The 18,062-nt window shown below is 42.5% G+C and overlaps 1 protein-coding gene across 2 annotated transcripts in view; it reads right to left on the bottom strand.

The window, feature by feature from the left end:
- The window catches only part of BNC2 (basonuclin zinc finger protein 2), a 289,425-nt gene that overhangs the window by 124,947 nt on the left and 146,416 nt on the right, over positions 1–18,062 (bottom strand). For both annotated transcript variants that reach the window (XM_065406666.1, XM_065406667.1), the window contains exon 2: positions 3,649–3,751. In XM_065406666.1, the coding sequence (XP_065262738.1) occupies positions 3,649–3,751 (103 nt within the window). The remainder of the gene's footprint in view (positions 1–3,648; positions 3,752–18,062) is intronic.

Here is an 18,062-nt window from a genome sequence, read left to right as displayed (position 1 = left end):
ATGTGAAATAATACCACTATGGCTGTGTGCCCTTTCCTTCTTGGCCCCAGAATTCCAACATTTCAAATGGACAATTATTAGCATGCATTAACTGTGTGTGGATGAGTCAGGGAAAACATCAGACAATTGCAACTGAGGCCTATTTTTGACCTCTTCAGTTAATTATGATTCTGGGTAATCAAGCTTGGATATGCTTGGTACTTCTTATTGGAAACACCTATTGTTTGATAATCGCATTTAATAAAACACTATCTCATCTATCAAGGATATGAGTGGAAATTCATTAACGAAAACCAGAAAAAACCCCTAATTAATGCAGTAGAAACTACCACTTGCATTCACTGAACATTGGTACAGTGTTTTGGGCTTAAAGGAAGTAATTTTTGAACAGTAAGATGATTCACCGATTTTAAAATCCAGGTGCAACAGTACAATGAATTAATCAGTTCCTTTTGAATGCCCCTCTCAAATTTTGGAAAGTAGCTAAAGTCAACAAGTCAAGCAGACTCATCACACAGTCTTCGGGAACTAATTTATAAGCCTATGCTTTGAGTGTGCATACGCAATATACATCTGACTAGCCTTATACTGCCATAAAATGTAAATACTCTGGCTGCATCTACTTTAAAGGAGTTAAAAGAAAAGAAAATGATTTTCTGCAGGTTGCATTTGTAAAGTTTACACTTTTGTTAATATCTAGCTGAATTCAACTTTTCTATTTGAAAGCACTACAGCATAGGAACAAGTGGTGTGCCCAGTGCTTATAGCATTCATCTTTCACCTTTAGTACCTGGGCCATTTCTGTTATACGTATTGGGGTGGCCTCACACTATCTTCTAATATTCCAATTTTCAACCCATCCACTTCACAGAAAACTACCAACCAGAGAAATCAAGCCACACCGTTATGTGGAGTTCTGGTTAAAAGCAAAAAAAAAACCCTGGGCTACTATAGTCCAAAATAAAGTCCATGCAGCAGGCCATATGATTACAAATATTCAACATGGAGAAGTAATTTGTCTGGTCATTGGAAATAAGCCAGATAAGTCGTCTTCCCTCCCCTTTGAACAGCAGATCATTGTGTGCTGATCCTGCACAAAGCCGCATGTCTACCTGAACTACAAAGACACTGAGATGGCTGAAAACCCCTAAGAAAGTGAATGAATCTGGTTATACTGCAAGAACATGTATCTTGTCTGAAATTTTGGGGAACAGAAAGAAGCTGTGCCCAATTAGGAATCCAGTTCATAATTCATCTGCAAACCAACTACCTACTTGTCTGTTTTACCTTCAGTATTAGCAATGGGCTTTATCCATTCATTACAAAGCAACACAGGAATGGATCTGTACCTGCATACTGTGACGTTCTGTACCTCGAGGGAACACCCTGCACCCTCATATTCATCCTTATAATATCATTGTGTGGTATCCAATGCAAAGTTTGTCATGTTGGGTGTCTTCAGAAGACTCATGATGCACTGAGCATTGTTCTTATAGTGATGTTATAGTAATTGTTGTTACAGTAATGTTATAGGCTATAATTTCATGTATATACTTATGAGGCTGAAAATGTGTCCTCATGGCAAAAACTCCCCAAGAGCAGAGGGGCAGTTCACACTTCATCAGTGTGACAAACCCATCAATGGGACAAACCCAGCCCAGCCTCACAGGAACAAAGGACACTAGCCTAGGCAACAACAAAGGATCTGTTGGACTCTTGACTCACCCCCTTCCTTTGGTCAGTTTGAGACTGTGATGAGGTAATGTTCACCTGACTCTTAGGAGTGGAGGGGGCAAAGCCAAGAGTGAAGAAAGGACATGATAAAAGGGAGAGACGTTTGCCATGGTCTTCCTCTCTCTTCCACTTCATTCTAAAGACATCACCACCAAGCGACTGAAGCGCTGATCAAAGGGGAGAGCCTGGCTGAAGGGCAACCAGCCAGCCTGTGGTGAGAAGCATCTAAGTTTGTAAGGGCATTGAAAGTGTTAAGGTCAGCTTAGAATACATTTTTCTTTTATTTCATTTGACCAAATCCGACTTGTTATGCTTTGACTTATAATCACTTAAAAATCTATCTTTGTAGTTAATAAATCTGTTTGTTTATTCTACCTGAAGCAGTGCATTTGGTTTGAAGCATGTCAGAGACTCCCCTTGGGATAACAAGCCTGGTACATATCTATTTCTTTGTTAAATTGATGAACTCATATAAGCTTGCAGTGTCCAGCGGGCATAACTGGACACTGCAAGACGGAGGTTCCTAGGGCTGTGTCTGGGACCAGAGATATTGGCTAGTGTCATTCAGTTGCACACTCCAAGGACAGCTTACATGCCAGAGGCAGTGCATGAACAGCCCAGGAGTGGGGGTTCTCACAGCAGAGCAGGGTAAGGCTGGCTCCCAGAGTCAAGTATTGGAGTGATCTAGCCGATATCCGGTCCGGATAACACCAGAGGGGAACGTCACACATACTCTTTTCCCTTCCAGGAATGGGCACACTTGAAAAGCCCCCTAGAACTGCTTGCTTTTCAGTTTTGTTAAGCATTCGGACATGCTTACTTTCAGCACACACACATTTATGCATTACACAGATATGCACAAAATACATAGAAACCAAGGACATTTTAGGAGGAAGGTACTGATCTTCTCCTTCAGATCTTACTGAAATAAAACAGAATTTATACAACACAACCCACTGGATGCTTGGAAAAAGTGAGAATGGAGAGTATGCTTGCTTTGGGTCTAATAGTCTGAACTGTAAGAAGGAAACTCAGACGTAAATTTATCCTGCAAAGATAGCCATCTCTCTCTTTTCTCCTGATGTTCATGAAATCATTTCAGAAGAAAATGTCTTTCTTATTTGTCTTCTAATTGCGTTTACTGAAACTATACTGGACATGATCAAGATACACATGGTTTGTGGTAGGTTTGTGACTGACTTCTTACAAAAAAAAAATCCAACCCGAAGCATTTAGTGTATATTTATAAAATTTATTTAGATGCAAGCCAAACACATGAGCCCACTTCGTCTCCAGTTCTCCTTTACCCACTTTAACATAGCAGCTGAATTTATCTTCCCTAAGCCATATTATGAGTGTGAACTACCATCAAGGCTTTCATTCAGCCAAGGAGGATATACCAGCTTCATTCTGACATCCCGTCTCCAAAAAGTTGACGGTGGTATGTTTGAGTTTCCATGGGAATTCAGTGACTCTTTGGCTACTGCATATGGGCAATGTGAACTCCACTGTGCAACCATACTATAAACATCTTGCCTTCCTGCTAAGAGCTATGAGCATAGCATTACTGCTTGGAAACTAGAATATGTTCTCTGAGCTCTACACAGTGCTTAATTAGTGCCAGGGCTGAGCCCCGGCACCTCTGGGCTTGGCAGTTCACAGCCCCGGCACCTCTGGACTTGCTGCACCAGATAGGAACGCTGGCTATACACATAATGTTAACAAACTCATTACATCCACTGACACTTGAAGCCACTGCTGGCATAATTGACCCTCTCTTCTCAAATGTAGAGACTGCTTTAAAAAAAGCACACACCCATGTGTGCATGGACAGATATAGCTATTATCACTATATCTAACGAGATAGAGAGAGATGGACAAAACAGAGAGGATAAAAGAACAGATATTTCTTACCATGTGCCACCCAGCCATGTTTACAATGATCACAGGTTCTCAGGTTAATCTTCCCTGGCTGGAAACATTCACATGTGCAATTTACCAGTGTACAGCGGATGGCCTGGGAAAAGAAACAAATGCACATAAATATCTTACCAGATATTTAAAGAACAAAAAAAAGTATCTGCCCATATGGTGGCTGGGGGTTTTGAACATAAAAAAAAGAAAAGGAAAAGAAATTCTAAAATGCAAAGCACTGTTAATTCTTTTATGTAGGGTTTATTTTTTCTTAAAATGCATATATCAATATCCCTGACCAATTATAAAAAAGTCCATTCAATAATAATGTATTCTATTATTCCATAGTCTGAATAAATTCTTAAATTCTTTAAAAGAATACAGACCAAGAACTCAATTTTTTTCCAATCAAGTGCCTGAAGGAAAATGTTATTATAGTTATGTCTTCACATAGCACTATGTCACATTGGTTATAATCAAGAGTGAAACATGCACATAAAAATATACACAAAGGCAGAGCAAAGATCTCTTTTTTTCCCACACCGTCCAAGCGTTGTTTTCATGTTTCCCTGTTGGGATTCACACAAGATCTAATTCAGTTAAGTATCAGAAGGAAGCCACTGGTCTGGGAACTGGTGTTCCCAAAGCAGCAGTAAAATGAGAGAGGTACAGATAGGACTGGCTCATGAGATACAGCACAACTTTCCTTTGCATCCATAATTTCTCTCCGATCTCCACACATAACACTAACTTTTAGTCCCATATAGTTATTAAAATATAAATGTTTTCCAAAAAGCGACAAAGAGTCCTGTGGCACGTTATAGACTAACAGACGTATTGGAGCATAAGCTTTCGTGGTCCAATACGTCTGTTAGTCTATGAGGTGCCACAGGACTCTTTGTCACTTTTTACAGATCCAGACTAACACGGCTACCCCTCTGATACTTGACACAAATGTTTTCCACTTCTTCTTAAAAGGAAATCTACTAAAAACACAGACTGAATATTGAGATTTAAAATCTGGACAATGAATACATCTAACTAAACCCATTCTTAAAACTACAGTACTTTAAAAAGCTAAGCAAGTTTACTTTAGGGGGTGGGGGGGAGAGGGTCCACAGAAAGTCAGCATAAATGTGGTGAGACCTGTGTTTCTAAACAGTGCTAAAGATGACCTGTGCTCTTCAAACTGCTACCAGTAAATTTATGGCTTGCATTTAGGTGTAATTTGCATGGAGGTTTGTGAGACAGAGGGGACTTAGTCTGATCATTCACAGATTAACAATCTACTGTAACGATCAGTACTTCCAGGAAAATATCTCTCTACTGATTTAGATGCAATCAATGATTACTTGGGGGTTCAGTGGGGGAAGGGAGTTTGGTACCTATGACTGCAGATACTTGGGAGCTTTATGAATGCTGTTGCCTTACAAACCTCTCCTAGACTCTTCCACTTAAAAATCTGCAATACCTGTAAGTAACAGAAATGATCTTCTCTTTACTGAAAGCATCAGATTTGTAAGGAAAACAACATTAAACATTAGCATGGGCAAGCTAAACTCTTTGTCTGCTGACAATGAAAAGAGTTCAAGCTATTTTAAACATTTTATTTATTTATTTGCATCAGACACAGCAACTTCAAGCCATTTGTGGTTTACTGACTCACTCAATCTGTATTTCTCTGCTCGATTTCTGATGCAGGAGTCCTTCCTCCCTCCCATCTAGTCTGCTCTTTTACTACCTTTGACTCTCAAAAGCCCTGATGGAATAAAATATCCAGATATTTCAGGGACTTATTCCCAAAGTCAACTGCCTTTACTCATTAGCTAGGTTGTAAAACATTGCTGTATGTATCATTGATTAAAATCATTAGTAATATGAAATATAAGGGCACAAAAGAACTGCTGACTATGCAGAATAATATATGTGTTTGTGGGTTACAAGGAAAAAAATTCTACTGAAAGGTCCCGTTTCATGTTCAATAGTTTATTGACTCAGTAATATATCAGGTCTCCTCTGGTCAGTAATGGTGTCTTTCTCTAATATGTTCATTAATTAATTAACTCCGTAATTAATTGTACTGCAAAGAGAATGAAGGCATTGCAAAATGGAATGGTATTCCTGTTATACTGTAAAAGATTTTTTTCCTTATAAACAAATGCCTTATTTCACTTATTTTTAAAAACTTTTTTTACACTAATCTGTTGTAGATTTGTTGCATTTCATGTTACTGCTACGCGCATGCACACGCGCACACACACCATCTGAAATAATGTCATTTGCTATTAAAAGTTGACTAGAATTTCCATTATGTTTTCCCTACCTATGTTCCCCCCCCCCCCCAAGATCTGTAGGTTGCCTGTAAAAATTGGAATCAGGCTGAAACTTGAAATACAGTACGTTTCAGCCCAAGAATAACTTTTCTCTCATCCCTTTGAAAATGTTCCACTTAGCCATTTTAAAATGATGAGCTGAAAAAATGTTTACCAGCTTAGAGTTTCTTTTCCTCTTCTGTGACTAAAAAATAGCTTCAATCGTGTTGAGAATATTGCTCTACTTAATTGACTATGTGTTTCCTATGTTAAGAACTTATAACAGCAAAATGACATAATATTTGAAAATTCAAGTAAACTTTCCACAAACATAAAAATCTCTCTTTTTAAAATAGCTAAATCAGAAAACCTTACATAAGTGGTAAGTACTTTTTATTAAGGTATGTAATCAGGCCCAGATATTTAGCCCAGACTTAACTAGGCCTCTCTTTTTGCTCCACAGGAACCTTGATACTTTAGGCCATATTCTGGCTTCAGAGATGCAGGTACACGACTATAAATTTTAATGTGAACCATGCGGCATTTCTGAAAGATAAAGATGATGGCCTGGTGGTTAGGATGTTAGTTTGGGGGCCCGGGAGTCTGGTCGGCAGTGCAGTGGGGCTAAGGCAGGCTCCTTACTTGCCGTGGCTCTGTGCGGCTCCCGGAAGCAGTGGCATGTCCCCCCTCCAGCTCCTACGCGTAGGGGCAGCCAGGGGGCTCTGCACGCTGCCCCCGCCCCAAGCGCCAGTTCTGCAGCTTCCATTGGCCAGGAACTGCAGCCAATGGGAGCTGCGGGGGTGACACCTGCAGATGGGGCACCACGCAGAGCCACCTGGCTGTGCCTCTGCGTAGGAGCCAGAGGGCGGACATGCCGCTGCTTCCTGGAGCTGCTTGAGGTAAGCACCACCTGGAGCCTGCACCCCAACCCCTTGCCCCTGATCCCCCTCCTGCCTTCCGAACCCCTCAGCCCTAGCCAGAAGCCCCGTCCTGCACCTCAAACCCCTCATCTCCAGCCCCACCCCAGAGCCCGCACCCTCAGCTGGAGCCCTCACTCCTCCCACACCCCAACCCCCTGCCCCAGCCCCCTCCTACATCCCAAATCCCTCATCCCTGGCCCCATACCAGAGCCCACACCCCCAGCTAGAGCCCTCACCCCCTGCACCCCAACCCCCTGCCCTATCCCAGAGCCCCCTCCCACACCCTGAACCCCTCATTTCTGGTCGTACCCCCGAACCCATACCTCTAACCCGGAGCCCGTATCCCCTCCTGCACCCCAACCTCCTGCCTCAGCCCAGAGCACCCTCCTACACCCCAAATCCCTCAGCTCCAGCCCCATCCCAGAGTCTGCACCCCAGCTGGAACCCTCAACCCCCGCCCCCACACTCCAACCCCTTGCCCCTGATCCCCCTCCTGCCTTCCGAACCCCTCAGCCCCAGCCCGGAGCCCCCTCCTGCACCGCAAATCCTTCATCCCTGGCCCCACCCCAGAGGCCTCACCCCCTCCCACATCCCAACCCACTGCCTCAGCCTGGAGCCCCCTCCCACACCCTGAGCTCCTCATTTCTGGCCCCACCCTGGAGCCCACACCCGCAGCCAGAGCCCTCCCGCACCCCAACCCCCCGAGCTAGGCAGGTGAAAATGAGTGAGGGTGGGGAGAGCGAGCGACAGAAGAAGGGGAGATGGAGTGAGAGGGGGCAGGGCCTCGGAGGAGGGGCGGGGTAGGGGGCGGGGCAAGGGTGTTCGGTTTTGTGCGAGTAGCAAGTTAGCAACCCTACTCCGTGCCTAAATTCCCCATCTGCAAAGTGGGAGTAACAACAGAGAGGTGTTGTGAGAATAAAACGAACAAAGGTTGCGAGGTGCTCAGATGCTATGGTAATAGAAGCCATATAAGAACCTAAGACTAAGACTATGGTCTTTAGTAAACACTTTTTTAAAAAGATAGTTTTAAGATTTGTTTAACATTTCTTTAATTAATCCAAAGCTAATGTAGTCCATGATGCCATCTACCTCAGGTCACTGAAGTGCCCAATACATAACTAATTTAACTGGGAGTCTTTTGGTGGGATAAGCCAGGAGAATGGTATATTCTTATGCCAATGCGCAAGGAGATATCCCTGTAACTTCCTTCAAATTGAAATTGACACACATACTCATTCTTGTCTGAAAATGCCTTTTAACATCCTGTGCTCTTTTTTTATCGTATTTGCTTTAAATGAATCCCTATCAGTTACAGTGAGTAACTATAGATTTGGAAAATGACCTAGAGAGCTGCATTTGGAAACTCTTCTTGAGATGCACACAGTCAATCAATGGAGGGGACGGACTTAGAAGTAGCAAGGGGAAGAAGGGTTTGTGTTTAACCAATAGTGTGTTTGTAAGTGATGGTGCAGATTTGGCAAAACCGTAGGAGGACATTTGTTAGTTCTTTATTTGCACACTGAAGGGGGGAGGGGAGATAGCGAAAGGGGCCTGATGTGATTCTGTAGCAGCTGAATACCATATTCACTGTTGAGCCATCTGAATTACAAAGCAGACCCAAAAATGCAAGTGTACAACCATCCTGTCAGACATTTCAATATGATTTCATTCTGTCAATGCAAAGTATTGCTAAATAGCTTTTATAGCTATGTAATATATTACTATATTATTTCAAAGTGAAATGCAAAACCTATTTCTCTGACTTAGCTTTCCCACAGTAATACCTCCAACAAGGAAATGAAAAGAAAAAGAGAGGAAGAAAAGAAAAGAAATCAAAGACCCAACAGACTTGAAGAAAAACAGAGAAATACAGGAACTTTATGTATGGATTGATACAAAATAGCACAACTCCTCCAAAGAAGATCGTAAAGTGTACTCAGCCTATAGGACTCAGGTTAAAAGACTCCTTAAGTATGCATTGAAATGACATTCTTCAGCAGCTCCAAAGGAGCTGTTATGTTCTACCATGTTGATGATCCACAGATAATGGGAGTGTCATACATTTTTATACATCTTTTTCATAGAGGTCCTATCATAGTGCTTCTTGCATTTCCATTGAGATTCTAATGGTCTCCAAGGAACTTTTACAACAGCAATGAAAGAAACATAATGATTCAATCGAAATCCATCCCAACATAATTGACACGACAGAGTCTTTCGTCTTAAAAGCACTACTATTAAAATTTTAAAAAACAAAACATGCATATGCTAAAATATAATTCAAGTTTTCGTTTATCACCCCAGTGCCTCAAAAATATCTCCTTGCTGTTTCCTTTAGTTGTGCCTATAGGGCCTATGCAAGAATATGGGAACATTGCCTGGTATTCAATACAGCACATAGCTCTGGGCACAATGTTACAGATTTAATGAAAAGCCTTAAACCTGAACTCCTAGACTTGTGTGGGTTTCACTCAGACACCGGACACTGGTATACTATAGTTTTGGAGCATTTAATTATATTTAACAAGAATATATCATTCACATATTAATAGGAGCAGCCCATAACAGTAATGGGAAATCAATCTGTCTGGCTCTTTTGCAGAGCTTCCATAAGAGACCATGGCCAATAATGAAAGGGAAAGCTAGTCTGGGTGTGGGGGGGGGGGAGGTGATGAAGAACAACATTGACTTCTCTTTATCTTCTCCTTGGGATAAAATGGGATGTACCATCAAAATTAGAGGTGGTCTGCAATGTTCTCAAGACTTTTGAGAAAGAGCTTATGTAATGGATGTTGACCCTGTGTGCCCTGAATTCTAGTTTCAGATTCGACAATTACTCCCTTTGCAACCTTCAGTAAAACATTTAGGGACAGATTCCAATACCCTTACTCATGCCAAGTAGAATCTTACTTCCCGAGTAGCCTCTTTGTAGCTTCAGAGTAAGATACCACTCAGTATGCATAAGGGTAACAGAACCTTTCTGCCTCAGCTTTTTCCTTTGCAAAATAGGGACCACCACTGCCACCATGTAGGAATATGGCGGAACTGAATATACAAATATGCCAAATTCTGCTTGCCTTATTGATGGTGAGTAGCTCCATATATTTGTATAATGTATCTACAAAGCTTCGATCACCTGGTAACTAAGCACTGAAATCGGTAGGCCTACTCATGTGAATAAAATGATTATAATTTGGGTCAATGTTTGTAAAATGCTTTGAATAGGCTAAATTAAAATCAGTGAGACTCTACACTGGTCTATAGTCTGCACAGGCATTTCAGTTGGCAAGATTGAGGCCTATTATTATTACTAAGACTTCTGTTTTAGTGTGACGTGATGATAATTCATGAGTTCCATGTTTCTTGGTGAACCAGGAAAGACCCGTGCAACTTCACTGGCAGGATGAGTGAGCTTTTGATGGGGCTGAAAAGAAAGGAGAAGTGATTATGGAGCGTGCGTGCGTGTGTGTGTGTGAAGCTTGAATAAAAACAGATTAATTAGGGAGGTGATGTCGATTTATGGGATAAATATGATGCATTTCCACCAATTTGTCTTTAGCAATAATAATTTAGGCTACATTTATGTCATGGACATGGAAGTCACGGGATCCATAACATTCTCTGCTTCAGCCCCAGGGGCTGCAGGACTCTGGAGCTGACAGCCAGTGGGGCCTGGCAGGGTTCCCACGACAGGTGACAGCAGCGACAAGTGACAGGAAGCTCCCTGCAAAGTTCCAGCAACAGGTGACAGACTCCTGAGGGGGCCCTCCTCAGTGTTCCAGTGATGGGCAACAGCCTCACGAGGGAGGAGGGGGATGCCTCAGGCAAGTGGCTGGGGTGTTCCATTTTCTCTTTGGGAAATATGGTCACCCTGCAGCTCCCAGCCACCATGGGTGGAGGGGGAACCCCACAGCTCCCAGCCACCACAGTGGTGGGGGAAACTATGGAACCGCAGCAGCAAAAGTCACAGACAGGTCAGAGCTTCCATGAATTTTTGTTTATTGTCCATGACCTGTCCATGACTTTGACTAAAAATAACGATGACAAAATCTTAGCCTCAGTAATAATTTTTAAAAGAGCACAATAAAAATGGTTTCTTCTCTCCATCGTGTAATAGGGTCCCTGCCTTTGCCTTTTAAAATAATCCTCAATACCTTATTTTAATCAAATGTTTCATAAAAAAATAACTTGATCATTGTGTAATCCATTTCACAGCGTTGTGTTTTTCCTTTTAAAAATGTAAAGCAGTTGGTCTGGAGACACAGGAGCTTACAAGGAAATCAACAGAATTGGCTGGAAAGTAGAAATCACTTCCCACAAAAAATTGTGTGTTGTTGAGAACATTTTTGTCCTGAACCAATCAAAAATTGAAATTTTTGATGGGAAGGGATTTCAAGAAAATTCCAAGTAGGGAAAACAGAAACAGAAGTTTTTGGCTTCTAAGCTGCTCACCTGGATGGCTTCTGTCAATTTTATGGCAGGCAGAAAGTAAAATTGACAAGAGCCTTCCAACCCCACTGCTGGGAAGGCAGACAGCTGGGGTGCTCAGCCTTCTCCTTGGCTCCAGGGCCAAGAGGTAGAGAGCCCAAATTCCCAGCTTCTCCACCTCTCCCGCAGCTCCAGGAACCACAGAGGCAGAGAGCTGTGGGTCCGAAGCTAGGGAGACATGGAACTCAGCCTCAGTACCCTCCCCAAAAGCTTTTGTCAATTTCACTTTCTGTTACAGGGCGGGAGTGAAATTGACAATAGCTTTCCAGGCAGGCAGCTGGGGAGCCCTCATTTAGATTTTTCCATCAGTTTGATTTTCCCAACATAAAATCAAAATTTTTCAACAAAACTGAAGTTTTCTTGTGGAAAATTTCAGTTTTGCAAAAAAGGGTATTTTTGGTCAGAAAATCATTGCAACTAAATATTCTGACCAGCTTTAGTAATCACCCAATGTTATGAACAACGGGTTGATGACAAATGTAGAGATCTGTTCTCATACTGACACATGTGAACCACAATTTGAGGAGTTACATCAAAGAGACGACACCAAATTCCTGTAAATTGCTTGTTATTTTCATATGGGCATTCTCCTTTACTGTGAAGTTTATACTTGTTATTTCTTGTCTTCAAAATGAAGGAAAGTAATCTACTTACAGTACAGGCCTTTTTTCTTATTCAATGTATGAACTTAGTGCTTAAAGGTTTCAAATGGACAGCCATTGAGAATAACATCCTTTACTCACAAAGCAGGCACGATGTGGGCAGTGAAAACTTTCCCTCCATGCCCTCACTGATGTTTCACAACCCTGACTTGGAGGAGGGGGTAGTTATTCTTTGGGCTGGTCTACACTAACCCCCCCACTTCGGACTAAGGTACGCAAATTCAGCTACGTTAATAACGTAGCTGAATTCGAAGTACCTTAGTCCGAAGTTACCGCGGTCCAGACGCGGCAGGAAGGCTCCCCCGTCGATGCTGCGTACTCCGCTCGCCGAGCTGGAGTACCAGCGTCGAAGGCGAGCACTTCCGGGATCGATCCGGGGCACTTCCGGGATCGATCCGGGATCGATTTATCGCGTCTTAACCAGACGCGATAAATCGAACTCAGAAAATCGATTGCTTACATCCGGACCCGGATGTAAGTGAAGACGTACCCTTTCTGTCCTTAGCTTCTCAGCAGACTGCTAACAAAGGAGCAACTAACCAGTGCTAAATGTGATAACAGTTTGAAACAGGGAGGTCTCTCCACGAAGACCTGGACTCAGACCACAAGCTCTTTTAACATAGACCCTGTACCTATGTCCCTATGACTTGGGCAAGGTTTGAACTGAAGACCCAGTGGTGAAAGCCTCTATATCACAATACCTAACTTTTTGCTGTGTTACTGTAATTTTATTTTATATATAAAAATAGAGCACATTCTATGCTTACTGATGGTAGGCCATCAGAACATCTATCAATTTTCCTCCCCATATTTCAGAGATTCTAATAAAGATTTTTTTAAATTCCTTTCCCATTTATGTCTCATTAAAAAAAAATCAGTTTTGTTGTGTAAATGGGAAGAACCCACTGAAATCATATTAGTTTTAATAGCTGGCAAATCAAAAGTACAATACAGATTGTTTTAAATTAGCACCAGAGCATTGTCATTTCTGGTCTCCTGGTTGGAAAATGCACAGGGAAACAATCATTTGCAAGTAGTACAGGCTGCCACTATCTGGGCTCATGTTTTCTTGTGTTTTACAGCCAACTACATGACACAAAAGGAAAGGACTGCTCTGAAACTTCTAGGCACAGGGCAAAATAAAACACATAAGGGTTTCATTCTGAGCTGGATTTCAACACCACCTCTTACTTTGTGGATGCAACTGTGTCTCCACATTGAGCTGAAGGCACATTTGACAGCACTTAGAAGTCTAACCACATGTTTATGCTTTCAAAAAATAAGCTAGAGGACCAAATGTGTCCATAGTTCATTGTTGGCGCATAACTGCACCTGTAAAGAGATAGTTACTAAAAAACAGGCCTTGTGTGTGTCTCTGCATCAAGAAATGGGACAATTTAAGTCCACAGTAATCATAAAAAGGAAAATGAGGGTTTTTGGTTTGCATTTTTACTAAACAAGGAGGAGGTTACAGTTCTCCCCTTATCCACGCCTGCATGTAGCTTTGCAGTACCTTAGAATGTCTAATCCAGATGTTCTCAAACTGTGGTCCGTGGACCACCAGTGGTCCGCAAGTTCCATTCAGGTGGTCCGTGGATAGTTCCCTCTAAGGTCCGTGTCTTAGTGGCCGCACATGAGAGAATTAAGGGCCACCCACCTAATTAGTGGAGCCACGCAGGCGTGGCTTCACAAATTAGGTGCCTAGATCCTGGAGAAGACGCCCATGTAAGCTGAGGTGGTGGCCTTGGGGGGAATAGGGGGTAGGTGACAGGGGCCAGAAGAGGGGGTGGGGGAAATTTGGGATGTGCAGGGCTGTGGCGGCCAGAGAAAGAGGCGACTTTTCCCAGCCTCAACTCTGTGGCTGCTGTGGCGGGGGAGAGACCCCCCTCCTTCCCAGCCCCAGCTCGGGGGCTGCTGCAGTGGGGGAGAGAGGGAGAGACCTCCTCCTTTCCAGCTGCAGATTGGGGGCTGCCGTGGCAGGGGAGAGAGGGCACATCCATCACATTAGAAAGGTAAGACTACTGATATTAAAATATATGAGTTGTGTGCTTTTATTTGTAGAACAAAAAAATGTTAATGATCATTAAAGTTTATTTTATATAGCGCTTTTATCCAAAGCACTTTACAATAGTTAGCTAATGGTACAAAAAACATTTGGAAAGATCATTAAGTGATCTGCCGAGACCCTCAGCAATTTTCAAGTGGCCCGCGGAAAAAAAAGTTTGAGAACCACTGGTCTAATCTGCTGAACATGCACTGGTCCAGGCTCAAGAAAATCACAATTATACTTTATTTAAATAAAAAAACATTCCATTCAAAACAAGTGCTGGATCGCTAGAAATTACTAGACATTTCCTACCATCTAAGTGAGTTTCCAATGTATGCTTTGGAGTTAAGAAAAAGCAACAAGCCTGTTCATTTTGGCCATGAATGTTTTCTAAAGAAAGAAATTTACACATGCAGAAATATTTCCGTACCTCAACAGAAGTATGGTGCCTTCCACCACTTATTCCTGGTTCATGAAAGCAATTGAAAGCCATGTATCACCTTCAGATGTGGATCATAACTTAATACAATAATCTTTACTGAACTAGTACTGAAGGGCAGTGGGGAAAGATGGATAATTCTATGGCCAAAACATTGAACTGAGAGTCAGGATATCTGGGTTCTGATCATGGGTCTGCCTCTGCCACAGACTCACTGCATGGCCTTGGGTAAGTCACTTAACCTCTCTGTAGCCCACATTTCCCTATCTGTAAAAAGGGACAATAATATCTGGACCTATCACTTCCATAGAGAGGATCAATTAACGGCTTGTTAAGCCCAGTGATGGAAAATACTACATAAGCACAAAGCATTATCACTTCATCTGTCAATGTAAAAATTCAAACAAAATTATTTAAAAATACACAAACTTTCCCCCAGTAAGGGGATAATTTTAAACAATGGGATTACTTTTGAGGCCCTGTGTAAAATCACTTAAGTTGGCAGACAGTCATTTTTAACATGAAGTGCTATCCCAATACTGAGCCACATAAAGGAAAAACAGAGTGTCAATTCACTTTGCATTTCATTGTTCTGACGTACCTGTGCTGCCCCATAAGTCATCTCACATCCCTCCCACTCCCTTATCACCCAGAGATACCTAAATGTGTTCTGGGTCATTCACTACACAACAGTGTAATATTAGCTATTTTATATCACATTATATTAGTATTGTTTCTTACTTGTATTTATTTTCACTAATACAATTTGAAAGGTGCTAATATCATTATATTTCTCTGTGGCATTCATTAAAAGAGTTACTAATACAATATGATAGGAAGGATGCTAACAAAATAGAAAGTTGTTAATGGGATAAAATAGGAATAAGAAATATGTAGCCTTTAAGCATTTTACAAAACCACTCTCAACTGTTCTTGAGGGAAGGCTGGCGAATGAAAGGGGAATAAGGAAGAAAAAAAATAATAACATAAAATAGCATTTGGAATGTTGTTTCCGTTCTAGGGACCACTGTTAATTGTTACTTTGGATGCTCATGCACAGAGACCTGTAACAAGGAAAGTTGCATAGGCTTTTGTACAAAAGCCCACAACGTTATTTTCGAGGAACTTTCTGTAGGCTGATTCTATACACAACTCTTGTTCAGGTCAGTGGGATTTTGTACAAAGATCGAGAATATAATATTATGTAAGCTTGCCTAAGGTTTGTACACATCAAAGGCAGCGTTATTTGCATGGCAAAAATTAAGACTGACAAACATTCCTTTGCTCAATATTTAAAAGTAAGAGCGTGGTTGTTTTAAGTTTAAGAATGAGATTTCCTGTGCCTGAAAGAATGTTAGTAAATGTAGATGCTTTTCTTAAAGGTTAAAAAGACTGAACTGACTGATTAATCCAACATTTGTGTCAGCTATTACGGTCCAATCATGCACCACCTTACGGTAATGGCAAGTATTTATTAGATACTTAATAACCTGGGTGGGGCTGACCATGGGAAGCCTGAGAGCTGTTACTTCTATTAAGGAGGAACAGATGCACTCCCCTTTGCTGAGGACTCTTTTCGGGTGACTAGCTAGCACCACTAACCCTACCCAGGTCTTGAGTTCAGATGAGCACAAGAACTATACTTGTGAGTGGTCCCTGCAAGAGAAGGCAAGGGAAAGGCTGTTTGTATCATCTTGTCCCTCTCACTCACACACTCAAGAGCTGACCATAATCTGTGTCTATACCTGAATCGGAATAATTGAACTGTCTGTTATTTCTAGGGTATTCACGGACAGTGAATTATTGTTATTGTATGGAGGGGAAAACCACAAGTTGGTTCTGTGTACATTCAGAATACCCTTTTCATCATCTCGTCTCTTTTAAGGTTCTGCTGGTAAACCCCAAACCCAGTTTTTTTTATTAGTTGTTATTACTACTACTTTCTTGGTACCTATGGAAATGTTTGCACCACTAGTCTCTGTAACGTTTATGAAGAAATATGCTTTTTCTGAAATATTTTAAAAAAGATATTGAGCCTACAGACTAGTCCATATTACAAGCTGAATCAACATAATAGGTGAGAGCAGCTCAGAAGCAGATAATATGGTCTATTGGGTCAAAAATCTGTGAACTAAGGAGGATTTACTTGATAACTCCTTGTGAACAATGTACAGTCTCTAAGGGTTACTCCTGTCTATCAGATCAAAAACTAAATTTTCAGATACTGTCTTTATACAAATTAACCAAAAGAAGGTAAAAGTTCAGAAGATCTTAAATAAATAATCCAAAGTAAATAATCCTCATTCTCAAGATTAGCTTTGATTTGTTTCAAAAAGCTGCAGCCTGTCTAGTAAATAATACAAGTGCCAGCACACAAGTATGTACAGAAACATGCCTTTGACCAGATAAACAATAAACCTTTTAGAGTGTCCATGCAAAGTGATGTTGGACAAAATGTACCCAAGACAAAACAGAACTTAAAAATATAATAAACTGCTCCCCCTCCTTCCTTTGTAAGCAGATCAAAGAAAAATAATCAAAACTCTAATTTTAGGAGGGCCATTCTGCCTGATTTTTGGTATATCTGTTCCTTTTTGTCCATTTCAGTCAGGCAAATATTCCCTTTCAGAAACAAGATTTATATTGATAATATGTTGCTTATTGCCTAATCTGTTCTCATTTCCCAAGAAAACTGTATTTTTGAAGTTAGGCTTGCCAAATTTCTAATCGCACAAAACCGAACACCCCTGTCCCACCCCTTCTCCGAGGCCCCGCCCCCACTCCCTCCATCCCCTCTCCCTCCGTTGCTTGCTCTCCCCCACCGTCACTCACTTTGACTGGACTCGGGCAGGGGATTGGGGTCCGGGCTCTGGGGTGGGCCTGGGTATGAGAGGTTTGGGATGCAGGAGAGGGCTCCAAGCTGGGGCAGGGGGTTGGGGTGCGGGCTCTAGGTGGAGCCAGAAATTATGGGTTTGTGCAGGAGGGGGCTCCGGGCTGGGGCAGGGGGGCTCAGAGTGCAGGAGGGGGTGTGGGCTATGGCTGGCAGTATGGAGTCTGGGGTGGGGCCGGGGATGAGAGATTTGGGGTGCAGGAGGGGGCTCCGGCTGGGGCAGGCGGTTGGGGTGCAGGAGAGGGTTTGTGGTGCAAGGTCCCGGCGGCGTTTACCATGGCTCCCAGGAAGCGGCCACCAGGTCCCTGCAGCCCCTAGATGCATAGGCGGCCAGGGAGGCTCCATGCGCTGCCCTCATGCCTGCAGGCACCCCCTCCCCCAGCAGCTCCCATTGGTCGCGGTTCGTGGCCAATGAGAGCTGCAGAGCTGACCCTTGGGGCGGGGGCAGCACATGGAGTCTCCCCGATTGCCCATGTGTCTAGGGGCTCCAGGGACCTGGCAGTCACTTCTGGAAGCCATGCAGAGCTAGGGCAAGCAGGAAGTCTGCCTTATCCCCGGGGCCAACGCTGTACCACCAACTGGAGCCGCCAGGATCCCTTTTCGACCCGGCATCCCAATCGAAAACCAGATGCTTGGCAACCCTACTTGAAGTGTTT

Source organism: Emys orbicularis, chromosome 6 (genome assembly GCF_028017835.1).
Source record: "Emys orbicularis isolate rEmyOrb1 chromosome 6, rEmyOrb1.hap1, whole genome shotgun sequence".
In the NCBI taxonomy this organism is placed as follows: Eukaryota; Metazoa; Chordata; order Testudines; family Emydidae; genus Emys; species Emys orbicularis.
This window is presented reverse-complemented; position numbering and strand designations above follow the sequence as displayed.